The sequence below is a fragment of the Danio rerio genome, chromosome 7 (assembly GCF_049306965.1).
Source record: "Danio rerio strain Tuebingen ecotype United States chromosome 7, GRCz12tu, whole genome shotgun sequence".
Lineage (NCBI taxonomy): Eukaryota > Metazoa > Chordata > Actinopteri > Cypriniformes > Danionidae > Danio > Danio rerio.
Genome location: NC_133182.1, coordinates 28,650,391 through 28,675,000, shown reverse-complemented (window position 1 = coordinate 28,675,000; position 24,610 = coordinate 28,650,391). Strand labels below are relative to the sequence as shown.

The 24,610-nt window shown below is 35.4% G+C and overlaps 2 protein-coding genes across 3 annotated transcripts in view; one reads left to right on the top strand and one right to left on the bottom strand.

Moving 5' to 3' along the window:
- The window catches only part of slc7a6 (solute carrier family 7 member 6), a 25,665-nt gene extending 13,140 nt beyond the window's left edge, over positions 1-12,525 (top strand). The window contains exons 6-10 of one of the 2 annotated variants that reach the window (XM_005166394.5): positions 2,722-2,825; positions 4,855-4,951; positions 5,161-5,310; positions 6,994-7,177; positions 9,710-12,525. In XM_005166394.5, the coding sequence (XP_005166451.1) occupies positions 2,722-2,825; positions 4,855-4,951; positions 5,161-5,310; positions 6,994-7,177; positions 9,710-9,777 (603 nt within the window). In that variant the 3' untranslated portion in view covers positions 9,778-12,525. 2 annotated transcript variants of the gene reach the window in all.
- Position 12,526: 1 nt separating this feature from the next.
- Positions 12,527-23,161, bottom strand: slc7a6os (solute carrier family 7 member 6 opposite strand). The gene is made up of 5 exons (NM_001007344.2): positions 22,816-23,161; positions 19,813-20,136; positions 18,221-18,427; positions 16,882-17,014; positions 12,527-13,036 (listed from the first exon to the last, which is right to left on the bottom strand). Exons 1-5 carry the CDS (start codon positions 23,008-23,010, stop codon positions 12,909-12,911), a joined length of 987 nt encoding a protein of 328 aa, NP_001007345.2. The 5' UTR covers positions 23,011-23,161; the 3' UTR covers positions 12,527-12,908.
- Between the last annotated feature and the right edge of the window lie 1,449 nt (positions 23,162-24,610).

The following is a 24,610-nucleotide window of genomic DNA, read 5'->3' as shown; positions in this document are numbered from 1 at the left end:
GAAAATTTGTCAGTGAAAATCTAATAGACATCTAAGAATAGTTCAAAGCTAGACTAGTCATCAAATAGATAGATTAGACCGACTTAATATGTATAGTAGTCATTAATTTTTGTTTATTTGATGACTAGACTAGTTTTGGCCTATTCTTAGACGTCTATTAGATTTTCACTGACAGCCCAAATTTAGCCTTTGAGCCAAGACGACTATAATTAGATGTCTTTTAGACCTCTATTAGAAATCTTTTTAAAAAAAAAGTTTTTAAAAAAATCTTCATCATTTGCTCACTCTCAAGTTGTTTTAAACATTTATGAATTTCTTTTTTTCTGTTGAACACAAAACAAGATGTTCTGAATAATGTTGGACAAGTTTGTAACAACTGGAGAATGCGCAAATGATGACAGAATGTTCATTGTGTCCAAACATTGCTGCATCTAGTGTAGACAGACAGTGCGTTCCAAACTGGATACAGTATATCGCACCCGAAAGACACTTTGGAACGAAGGACAGTCATGGCCACCATATTGAAGAGTCATTCCAAGCCAATGGCTCAAAACTGGCCACTTCAAAGGCCCACTTGAAATGGTGGATTTCAAAAGTATACAACTGATGGACACTTGGAGCCCCTATGATCCTTTGCGCAGTGAGGTTGTTTGGAGTCTCTCTGCGTTCCATTCAGACGGGCTCATCCTTATTCCCTATTAACTTAAATAGTATCTAGAAGCATACTTGGATTTGCAAGCTGAGACTGCATATCTGGTGGTGGGGTTTGGTGTGTACATTAAAACACATTGCATGCAGCTCACCTTGCAACTCCAGCAAGTCTGCATCCAGACCCCTCTCATTACCTTTAAAGCCATTATTTCCGAGGGTAAACCCATCGCAGGGATTACGGCATAGGGATGAGCTCTTCCAAATATAAAGATTATATAGTGCGTTCTTTTGTTTTTAGTGAAGTCACATGGCACCGCTCTCGTCAGGCATTGGTATGATTATTTACATGGGTAGCAAGTGTTTTTGTCTTTACCATATTTGCCTTTTAAACATAAAATACGTCCACACATCATACCTTAATTTAGCAGTAACAGGCTTTAATTGGCTACTGTACACTTCTGTCATGATCTACTGTCTGTTGTTGGAAGTGGAAGTGAAAAGTGTCCATAACATGTTGAAATTTGTCTCTCTAAAGTGGCCATTTTTCATTTTCAGTGTTGGGGTTGACATGTTATAAGTAACGCGAGTTACATGATAATATTACTTTTCCAAAGTAATGAGTCAAGTAACGCATTACTTTTAAAAATAAGTAACATTATCTAAGTTACTTTTGAAAAAAAAATGTAACATGAGTTACTTTTTACTTTGCTTAATTGGCTTTCAAATAACATATTGTGGAATAACAATGACCTTAGTCAGGTTAAATCACACACTCAGCGAAATAGTGTGCTGCAAGAGAACAGACAGTCAGCTTACACTCATCAGCAGGTCTTTTTTTACAGCAGATGTGTCATTCTACTGTTCTAGTAACTGAATAACTCAGGATATTGGTTTATTTTGAGTCAGAGGGGGTATCCTTTATGTTAAAAATAAGTAATTAAGTACTTACTAAAGACAAAAACCGCTTCACAACAACTCTGTTCAATTTAATGAACTATTTCGACCGGTTCCCTCTGGTTTAAACAAACGATTTATTAACAATATAATAACACTAATACTGAAATGTTTAAGGCATTTTCGAATGACCAAAACAACATTTCAGATGTTTTACAAGCCGCTCAGCCTGCTAGTTAATCCACTCACACACATTTCTTTTTCCATCACATGATCTCTTATAACAAAATCACATGACATATTTTAATTTGCATAATGCAATCTGTTCAGTAAAAGTGTTTATATTGTAGTTTATGTGCATCTTTTCTTATCAAATAAAAAGTTTATCCTCAGTTATACACATACATTTTATATTTTAAATGTATGTGTAAATGTATGTGCTCATTTTCAAAATTGCGCATCAAATGGGTGGATGGAAACACAGCTACTGTCTACTGTAAAAGCCACTATGATTTTTTTTTCTCTTTTGGGAAGTGATTTACACATTTTTTAAGGCCATGTGAAGCAATTTACTCAATGTAAATAACTTGAATATTTATTTTGATTTGTGGATTTTTTTTATAGTCTTGCTGTTCATTTTGTTATTAAACATTTTAAGGTTTAAAATCAGTTTTTGCCTTATAACTTATGTTATGGTAGTACTCTTAGACTTTATTGAAGTCTCCATCTCAATGGACAGTGAATTTACTTCACTAGTAACACAAAACATTCAAAAGTAGCAAACACATAACTTTACATGCTTTCATTAATCTGTATATACAACATGCATAGCTCTGGGTTCAGTAAGTTCTCAGTATATAATTTTATCCTACATTTTTTAAAGGAAAATGAAGGTGTAGGTTATATAGGTGGTTGTAAAATGCAGAGCTTCTCTAAAAAGTTCTGAAAGACCTCAGCCTGGTAAGGTAAAGTAACACAAAAGTAATTCGAAAGTAATTAAACGCATAACTTTTCATTAAAAGTAACTATACGTAACACAATTAGTTGCTTTTTGGGGGAAGTAACTCAATATTGTAATGCACTACTTTCAAAAGTAACTGTCCCCAACACTTTTTACATTTTGATTTGATAAATGTATCTTTCTTAAGTCGCTAATGTTTCTAAAACATTTCACAGACGTTTGCAGATCACACCCTGGGAGTAATGAGTTGGACCATCCCCATTGCGGTTGCTTTATCCTGTTACGGAGGTCTTAATTCTTCTATCATCGCTGCATCCAGGTCTGTCAGAACTCTGATACTTGATTTGAAAACGTCACCATTGACCACATAGCTACAGCACAATTGAGTAGTTATGCTGGTGTTACTCGTTTTGAATATGGCCCTGTACAATTCACTGACTTTATGGTTTTATTATTCCACTCGAACCTCTGCTTTGTTTCTCAAGTTTATTCCTAACGACTGCAGTTAACCTCAGGGTGCAGGAACAAAGCTTAGTTCAGCTCCTGTGGTTTTTATAGGGAGCTGCTCAGTTTCTTACACCATCTGGAGATGCTTTGTGGTAATGACCATGTGGGGGTGCTGTCACTACTCCCTGCATAAGATAATGGGATCTGAGGAGGGTTGGGAATTTTTTGGGAGTTTATGCAGGGCTGATGGGAATTCAGATCATTTGAGATGTCATATTTGTAGCACATATTTGTTCAAGTTTTTTTATATAGAGTTTAAGTCAACATTATTAGCCCTTTTCATATATTACATATCTTTTAAAATACTTCCTTGGTGCTATTTAATCTAGAAAATATTTTTAAACTTAAACGTTTTAATAACTAATTTATAATAACTAGTTTCTTTTGTAATTGCCATGGTGGCCATACATAAATTTTTTTTGTTGTTTTGCAAGATGCTAGTATTCAGTTTAACATGCAATTTAAATGCTTGGCTAGGTTAATTAGTTTGTTAACAGTGTAAAATTTGGGTCAAAAAACAAAACTGCTTTCCAGCCATTCCAGGAAAACTAAAAGAAATTAGAAAGTTTATCATAAGAAATACTGTAAAAATTGTCTTGCTTGGTTAAATATCCCTTGCAAAATATTTGAACTAAAATGAACTGTACATTGATATTTGTGTGTTTTTTTTTTTGTGTGTGTGTGTGCAATTATGTGTTCAATTGTGTTAGATTCGATTGCAATTATGCATTTGATAGTTTGCTTTCTCAGTACTGTGCTTAGGTTTGTTATTTTAGTATTGGGAATTGTTGTTTGACATCATCAGTATAATATTCCATATTTGTTTTTGTTTATTTTTTTTCTAAAGAAAGACAAACTTGTATAGTAATAACATGCATATACTGTAGGCTACAATTACTGAGTAATTCATTATTTTAAAGGGAGTTCGAAGTAACCTTTCACTTGAGATTTGAAACTAATTTAGTGTACATGAAGTAAAGTGACTTTAGAAAGATATCAGCATCATTATGTTTTCTTATACACTGAACATGGTAGCTCTATTGGTTCATAACAAACCTTTCTTTTAGTAACTTGCATATTAAGACTCTATAATGTTCAGTTACAGAGATAGTGAGGTCTCAATGTGGCTCGAAGAGTAAATTATTGAATAATCAAAAAAACTTTTAATCTCCTTAAAAAAAAAAAAAAAAAAAATAATATATATATATATATATATATATATATATATATATATATATATATATATATATATATATATATATATATATATATATATATATATTAAATTGGTGTTTACTTGTAGATCATACTTGATGTAAATCCTGCAAGACCACCCTTTACATGAGCATAAACATCAATGCACTGTCCTGGGTAGAAAACTGTTATGAAGTATGCTCACTCAGGGACATCAGTAAGATTTTAATAATAATTATACAAAATTTTTTTTGTTTTTTTATTTCTTTTTTTTTCTTCTTTTTTTGTTACTTTGTTTAATTGTAATATGTGCAATTTCTATTTGCTTGTTTTACTTTTGTTTGATACTTCAGTTTTCTTGCCATGAAGATGGCCTAAGATACTGACATTTTATAATAAAATAAAAAAAAACTACTAGTATAGAGGAATTTCTAATAAACAAATGGTGTTAAAACTGATCTCGTTTTCCTCAATAAAACTTTTTGTTAAAAAAGTGTTAAGGAATATATCTTTGTTTTTAATAATTGATTTTTAGTTGTTATTTGAAGTAATGACCTTCAGTTTTCATGGCTTAAGTTGGTTAAAATAACCCTAATTGGGTCATTATAGACCTGCTGTTTATTTAAATGTGTCTCTGGCTGCTGCAGGTTGTTTTTCGTGGGAGCTCGAGAAGGTCATCTTCCAGATGCTCTGTCTATGATCCACATTGAGAGATTCACACCAGTTCCTGCTCTGCTTTTCAATGCAAGTATATTTCAGCTACACTGTATAACTCCTAATGCATCTTTCCTTTCTTCATTTAATGACAATTTACATATTTTCTTTTTATTTTTTTTAAATGTAGCTTTCTGAATGTCATTTTATTGCCATCTAATAAACTAGTCTTGTATATTTGATGTTTTCTGTCTCCATCTAGTGGATCTGGTGTCTTACGTTGTGTTTTCTGTCTGCAGTGTGCCATGGCTCTCATTTACCTTACAGTGGAGGATGTTTTCCAGCTGATTAATTATTACAGCTTCAGTTACTGGTTTTTCGTTGGTCTGTCTATCGCCGGACAGATCTACCTTCGCTGGAAGGAGCCCGATAGACCCCGACCACTGAAGGTAATCAAGTAAAGGTATATCCTGTAGTCAACATTTTGAGGTAGATTACATTTTTTTTCTTCTTCTCCTAACAGAAGGAATGGGTGTTGTTCAATATTTTTATGACAACCTTGGTGAAAGGCTTTGATCCATTTTAAATATTGACTACTGTAGATAAAATAAAATGCATAGCTTTTAATAATAACATGTAAAACTGCATATCTTAAATTCATTAATCTGTTGCAAACATCTACACTCTTAAATACCATGCAGTTTTTGTGGTTAATTTCATATTATGTAGAATTAGTGCTTTTATTCAGCAAGAACATCTTCAATTAATCAAATGATTTTTTAACTTATTATTATTATTATTATTATTATTATTATTATTGGTTACTATCATCACTATTTTCACTAAAAATCAAATCGTTTTTAACACTGTAGGGTCATGTAACACTGGAAGCGAGCGTAATGCTGAAATTTCTGATATATAATTAAAATATAACCATTATAAAAAAAGTATACTTTTAAATTCTGATACTATTTCATAGTATTACTGTTTTACTGCACTTTTAATCAATACAGCTTCTGTTAGCAATAAGAAAAAAATTACTGAGCGCAAATTCGGAATGTTGTAAATAACTAGCTGATGAGCAATGATTCACATACAAAGAATAAATGCTTTAAAAAAAAACAGAAAGAAACAAAGATTTAAAATATGCTGCTGAGTTTACACCTTAAAGTGATCGCCACTATTTGCTTGGACTCAAGTAGCTCAAACATTTATGAGTTTCTCACTTCTGTTGAAAACAAAACAAGGTAATATTAAGAATGTTGGAATGTCAATATGAATGTCAATATTATATTTTGCAAAAATGTCATCTTTGAGCGAGATGCTAATGGTCTAATCAGATTCAATTATCTATGCTAAGCTAAGTTGAAGTTGTTTTTTTTAATTAATTAATTTTTTATTTAGTTAAGGCAGAAAATAAATTTTGCAAAAAATGTGCAGCATTTAAGAAAAAAAATGAAAGAGCTCTTCACCTTAATTTGTAGGTAACTAGTGTAACTACAAGAGATAAAACTTAAAAAAAAAAAGGAATATTTTTGAAAACTCTTTGTTCATTTTTGAACTAAATGCTAATGGTCCAATCATATTCTATTATTTATGCTAAGCTAAGTTAAAAGAGCTCCCGCTTTAAAAATTAAAATAAAATGATAGCAATTTAGTTATGGCAGAAAATATATTATATTTTGCAAAAAATGTGCAGTATTTAAGAAAAAAAGGGGGTCTTCACCTTAAATTTGTTCAGAAATCGTGACTAAATCGTGAGATTAGTATCGTGAATCCTATTGAATCGTGAGTCGGGTGAATCGCTACATCACCGTGACTGAGTTTTCAATTTTTTGCTGAACTACACTGTAAAAAAAACATTGGTTTTGTTTGAACAACATGAAGGAATTAAGTTAACTTAAGTGTTTTACATTCAATCCACTTAAATTTGCAAAAACTAATAAGTTGTGACCTAAACCTCAAGAATGGTGTTGTTTTGTTGTTTAACTCAATTTAAATAAGTTGTTTGATCAAACAGCAAATGTCATTTTTTGAATATATGCCTTTAAATTGAATTGCAAATTTTAAATGTGACATTGTATGAGCTAAACGCTTGTTGTCCTTTTTTCTTTCTTTCTGCATCCACACAGCTGAGTCTGGTGTACCCCATCATCTTCTGCTTGTGTGTTGTGTTCCTGGTGGCGGTTCCACTTTATTCTGACACACTCAACTCACTCATTGGAATTGCTATTGCCCTCTCCGGTGTGCCAGTTTACTTCTTAGGCATCCACCTTCCAGAGTCCAAGCGGCCACCGATTATCACTAAACTACTGAGTAAGTACTGCTGCCTTAAAATGAACACTCCACTTTTTTAACGTAGGCACCATTTTACAATGCATTGATATTACTCGGTGGCTGGAAATCAGCTAACTTCAGCTTATTCTGGTTCAAGTAGATATGGTTCAGGATCTGCACTAAAGTCGGAATCATCACTAACAAATGTCTGCTTGTTTGCAAGGCACACTCTCTGTGCAAGCAGGTGGTCAAGTTGGTTTTAATGACGGAAGTAAGCTGATTTGAGAGTATAGTTCCTAGCCATTTTAGCCTAGAACACAGTAACTTTGAATTTTTTGGTCTTAGTACACAACATTACTACATAATTAAAGCTTTAAAAATAGGGAAAAAATTTAAACTCTGGTGATTTTTCAGCGTGATGCTAATGGTCTAATCAGATTCAATTATCTATGCTAAACTAAGCTAAAAGAGCTCCCGCCAGACTTTGAGATTGGCTGAATGGATTTAAAAATGGTAAATCTCAACTGTTTACCTCTGTTTTAACTGATTAAAACCAACCTGAATTATAGTAGCATTCACTTGTCACACACAGCATTTACACTTCTTGAACAATGTGAAACAATCTTGAACAATGTAACTACTGAATCCAAGCTTTAAACAGTACATTTTTGAAACTTTTTGGTCAATCTTGAGCGAGATGCTAATGGTCTAATCCGATTTAATTATCTATGCTAAGCTAAGCTAAATAAGCTCCCGCCAGACCTGGGGCCTCATGCATCAACTCTGAGGACGCACAAAAACTTTGCGTACGGCAGGTTTCACGCTCGCATTTGGATTTACTAATGATGAAATGAACGTGAGAATGTGCCTTGGTCTGCGCCAACTTCATGTCTGGCGTACGTGTATTTCTTGTGTGTGTGTTTGTTTTATTTCCATTGGCAACTCTTAGAGGCAATTATGTTCAATTGCACACTACAATGTATCGCACCAACACATGTGAAAAACATTGCTATTAATTTCTAATTGATAAAATGGGTTTAATTGACACAACATTTTCTTTTACTAATAATGTGATTTAGAACATATAAAAGCATTTGCAAATTTTTACAATATTGTGGCAAGGTGGCCTTGGTCAAGCCTTGATTTATTCATCCTCACAAATGCACGATGGGTGGCTTCTTGGTGAGTGACATATTTAAAGATATTATTCCAGCTAAAAAAAAAAAAGTATTTTATTTAATCAAGTGTAACTATTTAACTGCATATCAGGAGACTGTGGTTATCCATTAAAGACGTGGACGTTAACCTCCCTCAACAACCCACAAACTGACCAAGAGCGCAGATACAAAGATGCCCATTCTCGCACTCAGTCAGCGAGCAGTTGAAATGCCAGTGACGCTGCCTTGAGAGCGGAGGGGTGCTGCTATACCGCCACTAACAAAGTGTTCCTCTAATACATCTGTGTTTCCCATAGACACGGATACTACTCCAGACAGTAAAGTGTCGCCCACAATTGAGGCAACTCTTTCCTTAAAGGGTGTTAGTTCAGCATCCCCTGTTTCCCCGCCTGTTCGGTCCACACTTTGACGGTGTGCTGCTGTTCCCCTCTTAACCCGCACCTTAACTCTTAACTCCTCTTAACATCGGACCATTTCTTTTTTAATTCTTTCACAGTGCGATGTTCAGACCCTATGGCGTTAACCACGTCCGTCAAACTCTCCCACTCTATTTTTTTCCCTTTCTCTTGTTATTAATTCCAGAGGTCAAACTTGAAAATAACAGTTTTCTTCCAGTCTACCTCCAGCACCTCCAATTCACATTCTGTGAAGTTTCTCTTTTGCTTGCTTTTTCGTTTGGTTTTGCCAAAGTGGAGTCATTAGCATATTTATATGGGGGATGAGGCAGGAAGGGGTTTTGCGGTCGTGCACGTGGGCTCAGTTTCACGTTCATTCGGATGTACAAAGAGAATATGCGTGGGATTCCCCGTGCTCAGTATTTCATACATACGTTTTTTTTTTTTTTACTGCGTACGCAAATTGATAGCTTCGTTCGTACGCAATGTTTTGGTATTAATTCAACGCAAATCTTCATACATGAGGCCCCTGGAGATTGGCCTAATGGATTAAAAAATGGTACATCTCAACTGTTTACCTCAAGGGGACTTGTAAAATGTATATATTTTTTCAAAAAAAGCAATGTTACTTTAACTCTGAATCTTTTAGTAAGCATTTAATTACCGCATTTTCCAGAAAATATCACATGTATAAATCAAAACCACATTGTTTGGAGAAAACACACCAACATATACAACATAAACATGCAAGTAATTTAATTCCTCACTCATTATTTAAATTAAACAGCATTCAAAACAAAAAAGAAATGGCAAATGTCAGTATAAAACCAACAGAAATTATAGTTGCATTCGCTATAAACTACATTAACTGCAAATGACAAGCCTAAACTATTTAATTTAAAGCAAATTTGTGGTATGTGCTTTTTCCTCATCAAAATAAAGTGTGACCTAAAAATGTTAGTGGTCATTTTTTTTTTAAACATGTCTCTGTCCCGCAGGTGCCATCACCCGTTTCACCCAGTTCACCTGCTTTTGTGTGCTCACCGAGATGGACACTGTTGATTAGGACACTTCTCTGGTTCAAGAAGAGGAAACCAACACCTGGAGATAAGGGAAAAAGTTCTTCCACACCTTTAAAGACACTGATGCACTCCTTAAGGCACCATGTTGGGTTCATGTTTTTGTTTATTACAAAAGGTTTCCGTTAAGGTCACAGTGCACTGCGGTTTCAGGAATACGTCCTTAGGACCAAATGGCATGAAAATGAAGGCCGTTTTACAGCTCTGGTTCTTAATGGTACTGAGATGCAAACATCGTCTGTGTACTATTAGAGAATCAGGGACATGAACAGGATGCAGTGGTTTGTGTGCGCCATTATGAACATGGCCGAGAATTAGACGTATGTGTTTGCGTTACATTTACTTTCTTTTTATCTAACAGTTTTATTTAGAAATTCATTTTAAACTTAAAATGTATCCTTTTTTTTTAAACAAAAGAGATTTTATTTTATTTTCCTCATGAAAGTGTTGATTCATGTGTAGTATTTAAAATTATTTTCTCCCTGCTGAAAAATGAAACATGTGCTAGTTAAAAAATTGACACTTGCCTGCTGGTTTAAGTTAGTTCTTTGCCTTGTCCTAGTCTCAAAGGAGCACACCACTTTTTAAAAACTTTCTAGAGTTAAACAGTTGAGTTTTACTAAATTTCTAATTTTTAATCCATTCAGCCAATCTTTAAGTCTGGTGGGAGCACTTTTAGCTTAGCTTAGCATAGATTATTGTATCGAGTTAGACCATTAGCATCTTGCTCTTAAAAAAAGTGTTTTAATCACTTTACTGTTTAAAGCTTGACTCTTAGGTTATATTGTGTTCTAAGACTTACTTAAAATGAATAATTACTATTTTCTAGGTCAATTTGACAAGGAACTATACTACCATTCCGGCGTAATAGTCAAGGAACTGCTACTGTACCATGGCTACATTAGGTGCAATATTACACAACACCTGAAAATCAGCTAATCAATATGACTACATGCTTGCATATTGAGCGTGTGCTCTTCACGTTGGAAGTTACTTAGCTTGGGACTATTTTCAGGCATTGCGTAATATTTCCGTCGGTCCTAGTACATGATGTAACTACAGAAGAGCCGAGCTTTAAATAGGAAAAATATTTAAAAAAATCTTTGGATGCTAATGGTCTAATCTGATTCAATTATCTATGCTAAGCTAAGCTTAAAGTGCTCCGATTAGACCTGGAAATCAGCTGACTGGATTAAAAAAATGGTAAACCTCAATTGTTTAACTCTAGAGGATTTGTAAAATGAGCCTATTTATTTGATAAAAAAGTGGAGTGTTTCCAGACCAGCAAAGAACCAAATTAAACCAGCTTATGACCAACAATATTACACAACACCTGAAAATTAGCTTATCAATATGACTACATGCTTGCACAGGGAGCGTTTGCTATTCACATTGAAAGTTACTTAGCTGGGGACTATTTTCAGGCATTCTGTAATATCGTTGCTCCTGCAGCAGCCTTGGTTTGGCAGAAAAGTTCACGGCAGAATGAGAGTATAGTTCAAAGCCATATCAACCTAGAAAACAGCATCTTTTCATCTATGTTGGTCTCAGTACACCACGTAATAGGAAATAAATTAATAAATAAATTAAACGTAATAAATAGGAAAAATCAAAAAAGGTCATTTTTTAAACAAGATGCTAATGGTCTAATCTGATTCAATGATCTATGCTAAGCTAAGCTAAAATGCTGCCATTGGACCTAGAGATCAGCTTACAGGATTCAAACATGATAAAACTCAAGAGTTTAACTGTATATGTCTTGTGAAATGAGCCTATTTATGTAAATAAAAAAGTGGAGTTTTCCCTGAACAGCAAAGAACCAAAGTAAACCAGCTTACAACCAACAGGAACCAGCTTAAACCAGCAGCCAAGGGTCAAAACCTACCAAATCAGCATATGTTGGGTTTTTTCAGCAGGTCAGTTCTCTTTAATTGCCCATATGCCTTAACTGGATTTAATAGGGAAGGTGGTTGTATGGATTAAAACGTTGAAGTCTGCTACTATGCTCCTGAACGTCATGTTGAAGAGGCTAGAAAAGAATGAGAAAGTTGCGCCAGATAAGCCGGAGACATTTGTGGTGTTATTTATGGGTTAGTTCATCCAAATATTAAAGTTTACTCATTTACAGCCTCAAATGGATCCCAACTTCTACAAGTTTCGATCTTTCATTGAACACAAAAGATATTTTGAATATGGTCGAAAACCCCTAGACATCAACAGCCACACTCTATAGAAAGTTCTACAGAAATTAAAAGTTTAACATTCTTCAAAATAGCTTCTTTCGTGTTCAACAGAAAAAAAAAAATCAATTATTGTGTAATGGATAAATATTTAAGCATCCATTGTTGAAGTTAATTTTATTTTCAGTCATTTCAAATTCTGTTAACATCAGATGGTTTTAGAATTTTCATGACAAAATTAAATCATCCATATGATTTCATATTTCCCATTAACAAGTGTCATGAATGCTCATTCTATAAATCTATATTATAATCTATAAACAATTTAAATGTACATCAACCAAATAAGCAATACGTCAGGTAAATATCCTGGTAAGCTCAGGAGGAATGTCCAGACGTGACTAAAAGAGTTGACTCTTTGAAATGTTTACCTTGTACCACAAAACACTCTGAACAGCTTTTGTTATTTGCCTTTCTACACAAGTGTTTTTTAATTTATTTGAAAGAATATCAATATTTTTTTTTCTACCTGAATAAATTCAACTATTCACAAGACTTCCAGTTTAATTCTGAATCCTTTATTTTTTTTTATACACATCTACATATTTACAGTATTTTGTTTTTTCACCCCTTGCTCTCGGGGAACGTATAAACACTACACACATAACTGACAACACAAATCACCCCACACGTACACAAACTCAAAATATCACCATTTTCTCTCCATACTATCTTCACATCAAACAATCGCAAAATATCGCAAATAGTAAATCGCTCATCTCACTAGCGCGCAAGTCAAAGCAACCCACACAAGAACACGCACATGGGCTACTACATACATTCACTTAGACAAAAGAACATACAGCTTCACTCAACACACGTCAGTAAAAAGGGCCTCTCTCTCGCTCTCTCATGCTCTTGACCACACACAGAGGCGCTCAGTCAGAATCATTATACTCTCGCTCTTCATCATCCTCATCTTTGTCATTCTCCAACTCATCTATCATGTCCCGCCTGTAGCATTCCCAGCTCCTCCTGCTGTACGAGTGCTCCTCGCTCCAGCAGCCTGCGCCCGAAAACAGAACAGAATTGAACAGAAGACATTGGGATTTGAATGAAAAAAAGCAGCATTTTAAAATGTGCTTAATTGTTAATCCAGTTTTGAGATTTTTGAATTATTAGCAGTTCATAAAGTGTGTTCATAAAGAAAACAAGAAAAATACACGTTTAAAACAGTCAACGCGTGTCTAGATTTGAATTACAATACTCATTATGGTAATACTTTACAATAAGACTGCATTAAAGTATTAAACTAACATGAATAAATACTGTAATGAATGTTTTGTTCATTGTTAATGAAAATAAGGGGTGTCAAAAGGGTGTCTAAATTTATTGTTTCTTTGATGAACTGTGATGCAGACTTGAACAATTAGGTATCGGTTCAGCAATGAATCACATCCGGTTATTATGTACGTCATTTATCACGTCAAATGGCACAAACTTACTATGGCTAGGAAGGAGACTGCAAGTAATTAAAACACTCCGACTACTTAAAAAGCTGATGACTGTGCACAATTCACTGCTTGCGAGTTTGCTGGACAGTGTTTTACCGACATGGAAGAGCATCAGAACCCAGCTAGAAAAAAATTCTCTCAGTGGCCCCTTTGACCTGCTGGCATGTTTGGGAGGTAACGTTTTATCTCATCTCGGCTGTTACAACAATAACGTTACGTGTGGATCCAGACACAAGTGAGTTTTCTCCACCATGACACAGTGCGAGTACGTCCTAATCCATTATAGACTATGTACAGTTGCCTTGAACCGGGCCGAAGCACGCTTGTCCTCCCCTCCCATCTCCCCCGACGGCCCGCACTCACATTACATTCAGGCCTGGGCACGCTTCCGTCATCGATGATGCGCTGTTCAGTAAGCACTTTTGCTCAGTACAGTGGAGATTTCTCTAGTTATATTGTATTAGTCCTTTGGGATGCGGTGACACCCAGTCAAATGTTTCGCCGAAAATATCAGCCACTCTTGACACTCATATACAACCATAATTCTGCAGGAATTATGAGGTTTGCTGAAGGTGCAGCTGTAATGCAGTGAGGGGTTTGCGTCTTTAATAATTCACGAAAGTTTGAGTTCATTGAATAGTAGGGTTGTAACAATATACCGGTATGACGGTTTACCACGATTTGAACGTGCACGATTATCATACCATGAACAATTGCATATCAACGGTTTTAACCCTTAAAGACCGAGACAGCCGCCCACGGCTAAAAATAAGTATTGCTCTTAAATGTTTAATAACTTTTGATCCGCTGATCCGATTCATACAATTCAAAGATTGGCATAAAGAATAGAATCTCAGCTTTCTAGTGCTGTATCACATAATATTCGCGGACTTTCAGAGGCTCCGGAATCAGTGCGGTTACGTCATCAAAATTTGACAACGCTGATTTGACAAAGAAACGCTCGTCACTGTGTCTCCGGACAAATCAGACATGATACATTGATGCATTATCCCTCCTCCATGCCCAGATTGGTTCAAACTCGCTATATCACAACCAATAAGCATAGGTTTCGCTTTTGTTTGTGGACCAAGCTTTTTGAACAACACGGAATGAGAGATAGGCATACATTTATGCGCGGCTAAATAAAACGCAAAAAAAAAAAAGTTTTTCATGAAATAATTCTCATACTAAGTACTTTTGCATGCACAGCAGCACAGAAACATGACAAAACAGTGACACAGCAAAGACGAACTGCTGCTCTTGCTGTTTTCAAAAGACGCAAATGAAGGTGCAGCTGTTTGTCTGCATTGCAGACAACCAAATCCAAATCCATATCGATAGACAACCATATCCATGCTGGCACATAAAACCTAAGGATGTTCCATATTGAATCTAGTTTCGTTATGTAACTATTTATAGTATAGTAAATATTTATATCTATTTTTTACTGAGGATTTGCACCATGTTTATTTGGACTTTGACACATTATTTATAATTTTTTTTATTTTTATTTGTTCATTGTAAGTGGTGTTGTTTATAGTAACTAAAAATATATTATTTGGAAAAAGTCAAATTTGCTTCACTGTTCTATTATTTTGTAACATTTGTAACATACCGTATACCGCGAAACCGTCAAAGCGTGGTATTGTTTTAGACGATTATCATACAGTGAAAAATTCATACCGTTACAACCCTATTGAATAGTAAGAATTATTAATAAGTTCATATGAAACAGTCCCGTAAAAGTTACGTCTCGTCTTCAGTCTCGAGCTCTTACACTACAAGCGTACCGCGCCTGAGCCTAAGTGAACCGCGCTTTGGCACACCTCTTCCAACCGGACCAGGGCTGGCCAAGTGAACCAGTTTGAATAGCATAATGCGAGTATGACCTTAGTTGATAGTTCTTTTAACATCAGTGTCCCTGTCATTCATTCATTTTCTTGTCGGCTTGGTCCTTTTATTAATCCAGGGTCGCCACAGCAGAATGAACCGCCAACTTATCCAGCAAGTTTTTACGCAGCGGATGCCCTTCCAGCCGCAACCCATCTCTGGGAAACATTCACACACACACACACACTCATACTCATACTTAATTTAGCCTACCCAATTCACCTGTACCGCATATCTTTGGACTGGGAAACCGGAGCACCCGGAGGAAACCCACGCAAATGCAGGGAGAACATGCAAACTCCACACAGAAACACCAACTGAGCCGAGGCTCGAACCAGCGACCTTCTTGCTGTGAGGCGACAGCACTACCTACTGCTTCGCCGTGTCCGTGTCACTGTTTGCTGAACAGCGTCAGAGCCGTGTTAACTCGCAGCCTTTTCTGTGGAGCTCGTGACCAATCATAGGCATTTAAGAACTCGCTCAACAATGCTCAAAGCAAACGGTAATTTTCACATTTGTTTATCTGCTGTTAATGCTCATGTTGTTCTGTGCATGTATTTTGAGCAAGTAAAATTAAAGGTACAGTACATATATTGGTTTAATACAAATTTGTCCGTTAATTCAACCAGTCAGATATATGTATATAAATTATAAATTAATACAAAAATTGTTGCCAAGTAAAATATCAAATTGTTTATGGAAAGCATTGTCAATGCACCAAGATATCGAATTGAACCGAATCAATGGCATAATAATTGCAGTTGAACCAAACTGTGACACCCGTGTAGGTTCACACCCCTAATGAATATACAGTTGTTCATCATAACTCAAAGTGCATTAACTAGTTTTTTTAGGCATGAATAAATGCTGAACTAGAACTGATAACAGCATTTATTAATCAATGTTAGAGTAAACATTAACTAATGAAACCTTATTGTAAAGTGTGACCTACATTTAAAGCATTTTATAGCGGGATTTTACCTGGATATACACTTTAATTCTATTAATGTTGGGTTCTACAGTTTTAATTTTCTAGCAGTATTTTCTGAATTAAAGTGATAAAACGAGGCAATAAGTACATTTGTGGATGCCAATAATCAGATTTTAACATGATTAAAACAATACTCTGATTAAGAGTCTACCATGTAAACAGCGATTTGATAAATTTAATCTGATTAGGGTCATAATCGAACTAAACAGAAATGGAATTAAGACATGGAATATGCTGATTTTAGTTACATTATTGAAGTGCATTTGGTGACAGGACAGTCCACACACAGCTGTTTAATTCTATTCTCTGCATCATTAACTATTAATTAATGATTGTGTGTGTGTGTGTGTGTGTGTGTGTGTGTGTGTGTGTGTGTGTGTGTGTGTGTGTGTGTGTGTGTTTTTTTTACTTAAGGACCAGTAACAGCAAACTGCACTTTAATAAAAAACAACAACAAAAAATGTAGACTTTTTATCTGATTAAAAACCAAACATGACAACAGCTTGGATGTCTGACCTCCGTAACGCTCCTCTCCTTCACTGTCACCCTCGCTGCTTTCCTCCGGGTAGTCATTCCTCCAGTTGGCTTCTGCATTCTCATCATCCTCATCTTCATACACCTCTTCCTCCCAGGCTACTTCGTCAGGCACCTGTCCATTTAAAGAGAGAGAGAGAAGACTAATTAACTGGTGAACAGATTCAAGTAAAAACGAGTCAGAAAAAAATCTACTATGAAATGGACAATTAATTTTAAAAATATTTACATATACACACTTCAAATTACAAATTGTTCGGAGGAAACACAGTTAACTTTTTTTTTTACACTTAATTAATCTGATGACATTCATAAAATTAAAGAAATAATCTGATTAGATATCAATTATCAATGTTAATTAGTTCAAACCCTATCAATCATTAACTTGTACTAGGGCTGCACGATATTGGAAAAATCTGACATTGCGATGTTTTGTTTTTCTGTGATCTATATTGCGATATGAATACAATATCAACAGATTACTTTAATAGCTCTGTTTGGTAAGAATTCAGATACAGAAATTAATTAATCAAATATAAAATAGGACTGCATAGCATCTTCATTGTAAAAATAAATCAATACATTTTTTGTAATGAAATTTTAAATGGTATATCTCCTTGTGCCTGAATGCCTTTAAACTTCCGTGTTATGCTCATACTATCAAAGGTCTTAAAAATTGGTCCATCAAAGGTCCTTGTCAAATTTAATCCCAATTCAACATTACAGATCCTGCGATGTGACTATTACAGATGCACAAATTGCAATATTGATGCTAAAACGATATATTGTGCAGCCCTAACTGATCATAATGAAATATTTCTGAAATGATGTCAAGAAAAAAAAAATTATTTTGACTTGACAACTAACTTAAGTTTGAGTTGGTACAAAAAAAAACACTAACTTAAAAGAAAACCCTCCTATAATCCAAAAAATCTATTAAACATGATCTGAATAGTACAACTTTTTATTTATATTATTTAAACCAGGGCTGCAGAAACTCGGTCCTGGAGGGCTGGTGCCCTGCATATTTTTGTTCCAACCCCAATTTAACACACCTGAACCAGCTAATCAAGCTCTTTCTATGTATACTAGAAAGCTCCAGGCAGGTGTGTTGAAGGAAGTTGAAGCTAAACTATGCAGGACACTGGCCCTTCAGGACCAAGTTTGAACACCCCTGATTAAAACAAACACACAAAGAACACACAACTAAAAAATCTAAAATGAAAACGGGGGAAAACGCTACAGTAACTCCAAATCAAAGCCACATCAGAATAAACCTACAACAAGATATGAACAATTCTGAAATATCACTACTACTAACCAGCTCTCCCTCTTGCGAGTAGGGTCTGACGGACAGAATGTCCTGGATCCAGCCTGGTGTGGCCGTTTCCTGATAGTACAAATCATACACGTAATCATCCTCTTTCTCTCGATGTTCAGTCCCAAGTCCAGCGCCTGAAACACTCAGCTTCTCACGGATCATCTTCACAGAGTTACACAGGATTGTCTCCGGGTCAGACACAACCATCTAAGGTGAAAAAAAAACAACAACAACAAAAAAAGAAAATTTTATAACATAAATATAAGGATAGAACATTAAAGGGATTGTAGACAAAAAGCTTATTTAATATGCTTCAAAAATGTAAAATATACTTAAAATATAGGTAATTCAAGAAATTGAGAAAATGTCCAAATGAAGGGTGGCTACTAATCTATCAAGTTAAATACACTTGTTCTAATTGGCAATAAGAATATGAAAAAAGGGTTACTTCACCCAATTCAAATACTGTCATTTCAATCCCCTATTACCTTAATTCATATTTGGAACAGAAGTTAAGATATGTTAGCAGACATCTGAGAGCTCTCGCATCCTTATTTAGCACACAAGTGTTCTTGGAGCTTCATATGATAACAGCTGAACAACTGAAGTCACATGGAATGTTTTTTGTTGCTTTTCTAGACTTTACACATCTTGGGGACTCTTGATGTCTATTAGAGATGAATGCCTCTGTATATTTCAATCAAGGTTCTTTTTCATTCTTTGTTTGAGGGCAAAAAGAAGTTTGAAATGGTATACATTTAACGATACATAGTGAGGGTATATACAGTTTTTAAAAACCTCTCACATCCCCATGCTGCATTAGGCAGGGTTGTAAATATTTCATGCCCCTTAAACACAACAATGCAGGCTGTGAGAGAAGAACAGTTTCCTAAAATGTTTTCGTACATCAGACGAAAAGTGGTATACTGCATCTTTACATTGTTCTATTACTTGCAGCAGACAGATAATGAATGGAAGTGTTTAGTAAGACATGACACAACGTGGTGGCTCTTCTCATCCAGTGTGTGACTCTTAAAATCTCTCCATGAGAAACCATACAGGTGCGGATACATCTGTACCAGCTCTGCTACTTGACTCTTTAGTGTATTTATGGTGCTAACATGGTGTAGTGTTGGATGTTGTTCCCCAGTTTGAACTTCGTGGATCAAAGAAGGCGGAGTTCCAGGACATGCCAACAGATTGCATGATCGTAACTGACCAATGGAAACTCTAAAGTGTTTAAGAGCTAAAATGAACTCCTCCAAAAGTTGGGTTTGGTTAGCGGTTTCAAACTGCTAGAACGAGCTCAAAAAGAATTCCATTTTGTTAGTAATACTGACTTTTCAGTTCACACTTGGATTTAGTTTGACGTATACCAGGGCCTTGGGATAGCTCTTAGATTTAATCTAAAATGTATTAATTTGTGTTCTGAAGAAGAATGAAGGTCTCAAACATGGAACGACATGAGGGTGAGTAATTAATAACAGATATTTAATTTTGAGCTGAACTAACCCTTTATCAATACTCATAATTGTGTGCATCAATACTCACATTTTCTGTTGAAATAAACCAATAACATGTTCATGCTTTACCTTGCCAGGCACTTTGACATCTTCCTCCTCATGCAGAATATCAAACACTTGCACTTCTCCCAGAGGCAGTCCGTCACGGCTCTCTGTGTGGCTGTCATGATTCTCCTCTCCTCCTCCTCCTCCTCCAGCAGGAGCAGGCTCTGACGGCAGTCCAGCCCGGTGGCTGGACAGGATGCGATAGCGTTCCTCTCGCCTGGTGCTCCATTTGACACTGCGCAGATCACCGATGATCCTCTGACTGCTCCCTTGTGAAGGCCGCAAAGCATGATGGGCCAAACGTGGACGAGCAAGAGCCTCACGGACATGTGGCTGTACTGGAGCATCCTGTAAAGGCAATTGGCCAAAATAGGATTGTAGCAGCCAGTGAAAATTAAACAAAACAACACTTGATGATATAATAATGTCAGTCACAATTAACATGCAAGACATCTTATTAGTCATTTAAAGGGGCAGAATGCAAGTTTGACACCCAGGGGTTGAAAAGGGTATTGCACACATGGATCAAAACAGATTTTCACTCGACTCCTCTGACAGCTACATGCAAGTGCAAGTTGCCAGATTGACGACACCAACAGGAGTGTGCTTCACTATCTAGCCGAAATGCTGATTTGAACCCCTTTCAAACCAAAAGCAACAGCACACGAAATGTTTGCCATATTAAAAGAAGTTTTTGTCCTAACCAACACCTGAAATTTATAATTTTAGAGACGGCTTCTATTTCTCGCAGCTGAACAACAGGATGAACTATGATCACCTCAGGTACACCTCATGCACTTTATTCAGTGTAAAATGCTAATAATGTGAGTTCGAATGGCATTTTATATGACATTTATTGCCATACTACTGAAAGCAGCAGCAGATAACTTTAGAACTTTGACTCTGCGTAAGCCAACACATATCAGTGATTTAGCATCTACATTTAATAATGTTAAAGAGGTTTCATTTGTATTAATCATATTATAAACCATACCATTTTGTTGGAGTGCAGTAAGTGCACTATTTTGTGCTTCTGTATGGCTGTATTAAAATTTCGGTTGGGTTTCATCTAGTGCAAACAGCCAAAAACTTATCACTGCAAATCTCATCATGTAGTGTGTTGTTAGGACACGGACGATGTAACCCGCTCACCTAATGTTTTACGTTTGTAATATTTATATTATTTGCCAAATAATAACTACCTCATGTGAAATTCTGAATCAGTGTCTCATTTCTGGGCTGCTACTGTCCACCGGTTGCATTTTTGGTCGTGGGCAAATGCTTTAAGAGCCTTCCTGATTGACTGAATAAATCAAATATGCTGTTTTCCATGAAGGCAACCCTGGGTGCTGAAATTTATTTGGCTAAAGTGCCATTGGGTGAGTTAAAAGAACCAAAACAAAGGCAGCTGTTCCACCACGGAATGCCCATCTTCAAAGCTGAATTTCTGTCTTCAGCATTGTTTTTCAGATAAACAAGAATGTCTCTTAGCATGTTTTTTTAGATATCTGCAAACATATTATGGTATTTTTATGCTTTAGAAGAGTCAAACAAACTTTCAAAAGCACATTTAAACTTTTAAAATGACAAAGACTAATCAGACTGTTTGCACTTTTTTTACGACTAAGCACCAAATGCTTTAGGTGATTTATTTTCAACTGTAAGCATTTTTACATGTTAATAATATCACATACCTGACATACTGATTGAAAAATGCCTATCGCCTCAAACTTTACAGTAAGGCTCCATTTGTTTACATTAATTGAATTACCAAAGAAAACTACTTATTAACCTTAAATGTACATTTCTTAGTTAAGGTTTGATAAATCATTAAATCAATAAAGTCATAACTGTATAACTTAATGGACCTAATAACTAATACAGCTCAAACATATTTTTTATAACCAATAACTTCAAATGTAACCATTCCTTACTGTTGACGTTAATGCATTAACTAAAAGTAACTAATAAGCAGGCCTACACGGAATCTGCAGGTGCAGAAACCTGCAGATTTCGACAGTTTTTTAGCCCATCATTGAGCGTTTTTTTTTTTTTTTTACTTGTGTAAATGCATGTAAACTTATAGCTATTCAGTTTTTAAATTAATTTAACTAATATTATGATATAATAATAATAATAATAATAAAACATTTATAATTTTTTAACAATAGAGTTTGTAAAGAAATATTTTCAGTATTTTAGTTGATCTATCATGAGAGACTTGCTTTATTTACCAAATAAGTGGATCTAATTGGATTTGTCTTGTAAACATTAAATAAAAAATAAAAAATGTATTATGTGTAGATTTCATATATAAGTTTAGTTATGAAACTCCTAAAATCATTCAGCATAAATCTGAAGATTTTTACTAAATTCTCTGCAGAAATAGCACAAAATGTTCACAGATTCTGTCAGGCTATACTAAAGAGACATTTTGTAAAGCATTACCTATAATATTTTCTAATCCTTTTGCAATTTAATTTGCTTGAAACATGTTTACTTTGAAATTTAATATACAATAAGGTAATCCACAATACTCTTGAGTTCTTTTTGTTATTGTGTCTTTTAAAGTAAGCCTTTTTTTTTTGTCAATATCCTGATAGCCTCAGCAACTATTGCAACAACAAAGTAACATTCACATCTAAATGAAACAAATAATTATGACAGATTTAACCTCAGCAAACATCTGAAATGTATTTATATAATCTTAGTCTCTTCATATTCATACATCACTGTCTGCAACAGGCAATGAAGAACATAAAGGTGTAATTTCAGACTGTCACTTCTGATTCTGTCACAATCTTTGAGGAAGGCAAATGATATTGTAAAACACCTTCAGTTAGCTAAACGCCAAATATCATCTGCCTCAAAATAAAAACACTCATAAAACGATATTATTTGACAGGCACGTTGGCATGTCATGACGTCATTACGCATCATCACCAACCACCGAAAACAATACAATATCTCGCAGCGCAGCTCGTTTCAGGTGTCAGTTGTCGACACGACAGCCTAATCAGTCGTTACCTGTGAAACCACGGTGGCCACTAGCTTGAACACGGAGTTCTCTATCTTGGGCTCCTGTGGTTCTGGCTCGCTTTCATCGCTGGGCTGAGCCGCCGTGGCCTCCGGACGGATCCGTTTACAGGCCAGCAGCAGCGCGTCCGCCGGATCAGTGCCCCTCTTCCTCTTCACGCGCAGAATGGTCGTGCTCGGGTCCATTTCGCTAAAGACTGCTGCGTCACCGAACTGACGATTTCAGATGACAGACAAACCGATGCACGAGGCAGCCAGTGACAACAACAACCTACGCTGTAGCCTTTCTTTCTTCCTTTTCACTCGTTTTTTCTCCTTTGGTGTTTTTCCTCTTTAGTGACCATCTAACTGAGGAACAGCAGCGCCACGCCGCGTCCTGGAGGGGCTTAAGTGTTCAAATACGGCCGCATATTGTTGCAATTAACCGCCTGCAGAGGTCGCGGTTTAATTGCGTTAAATTAAAGATTGGCGAAAAGCGGCCACTTGAAAACCTAGGATTGACTACTGTTTACTATTGGCCTCAACCTAGCTAAACAGCTTATGAAATTACTATAATTTTTTCGGGACATTTATAAACTTTGGCTGAAGAGGCAATTTGTGTCGGCTGCTGTTTTTGTTAGTATTGGACTATGGGTTTTTGAAAACAACCAAGCTAAACATTAAAATAATGTGTGTTTTGGTACATGTTTAAATTTGAGCAAAATGACGTCATTTGGAATTATCATGTTTTTATTATCATTATTATTATTATAGACCATAAAACATGGTTGTAAACAACCCAGCTAAACAACGTAGTAAATTATAATAATATTTTTAGGGACTTCTATAAACATTGGCTAAAAGAGGCTATTTGAAATCCTTTTTGAATCCAGTTTTTGTTTAGACTATTACAGTACATTAATTTTTAAAAACAACTTTAAGTCAGCATTTTCTTTTTCCTTAAAAACTAGCCGTTAAAATGATTTGCCTGTTATAACATTCATTCATTTTCTTTTCAGCTTGGTTCCTTTATTAATCAGGGGTCGCCACAGCAGAATGAACCGCCAACTTATCCACCAAATGTTTTACGCAGCGGATGCCCTTCCAGCTGCAACCCAATCACTGGGAAACCTGTTATAACATTTTAAATGCAATTTCCATATTTACATTTACAATAGGCAACTGACAGATTTAACTGACATAGATTTTCTTTAGCCCTATAAGATAAGCATATAGCAAACTAAAATTTCCTCCAAAGTGAAAAAGTACCATTACACACAATTAAGTAAATAAATAAATTCAGAACGTTTAGTTTGTTTGTTCAGTGAAAAATATTAACTGCAAACACAAGTTGAAAATGATTTACATGGTCTAAATTTAAACAAACAAATTGAATGAAGAAAATGTCCAACTTGATTTCTGTTAAATTCACTCCATATTGTTTGCCGTTGTAAAAAAATTATAAATACAATTTTTTCAGTGTTGAGGTAAAATTGGTTTTATATTCCCTTTATATTAGCAAGAATCACAACCACTACACATGAAATTGTGTAGGTTTAAGCCACACTGCGTTTACAGTGTAACTGATTATATATTAGCCTACCTATTATAAAGCAATATTTAATATTGAGGTTAATCTTGATTTGTACACATCTATTACATCTCCCTTTGTCCCATTTTATTCAATGACATCAGAATCGATTGAGTCCGCAGTACATGCGCTCCTGGAGATCAATAAAAGAAACACTTCTGTGTGAATGCGCTCACACCCCCATCCCCCGACACACAGAATCATGGAGAGAGAGAG

What these genes read in the sequence shown, in the direction of transcription:
- slc7a6os (NM_001007344.2), bottom strand. Translation starts at nt 23,010, where the DNA reads ATGGACCCGAGCACGACCATTCTGCGCGTGAAGAGGAAGAGGGGCACT. An exon ending in ACTCGCAAGAGGGAGAGCTG is followed by an intron (nt 17,015 to 18,220) that starts GTTAGTAGTAGT and finishes TTAAATGGACAG; the next exon opens with GTGCCTGACGAAGTAGCCTG. An exon ending in AGGAGAGGAGCGTTACGGAG is followed by an intron (nt 13,037 to 16,881) that starts GTCAGACATCCA and finishes TTTCGGGCGCAG; the next exon opens with GCTGCTGGAGCGAGGAGCAC.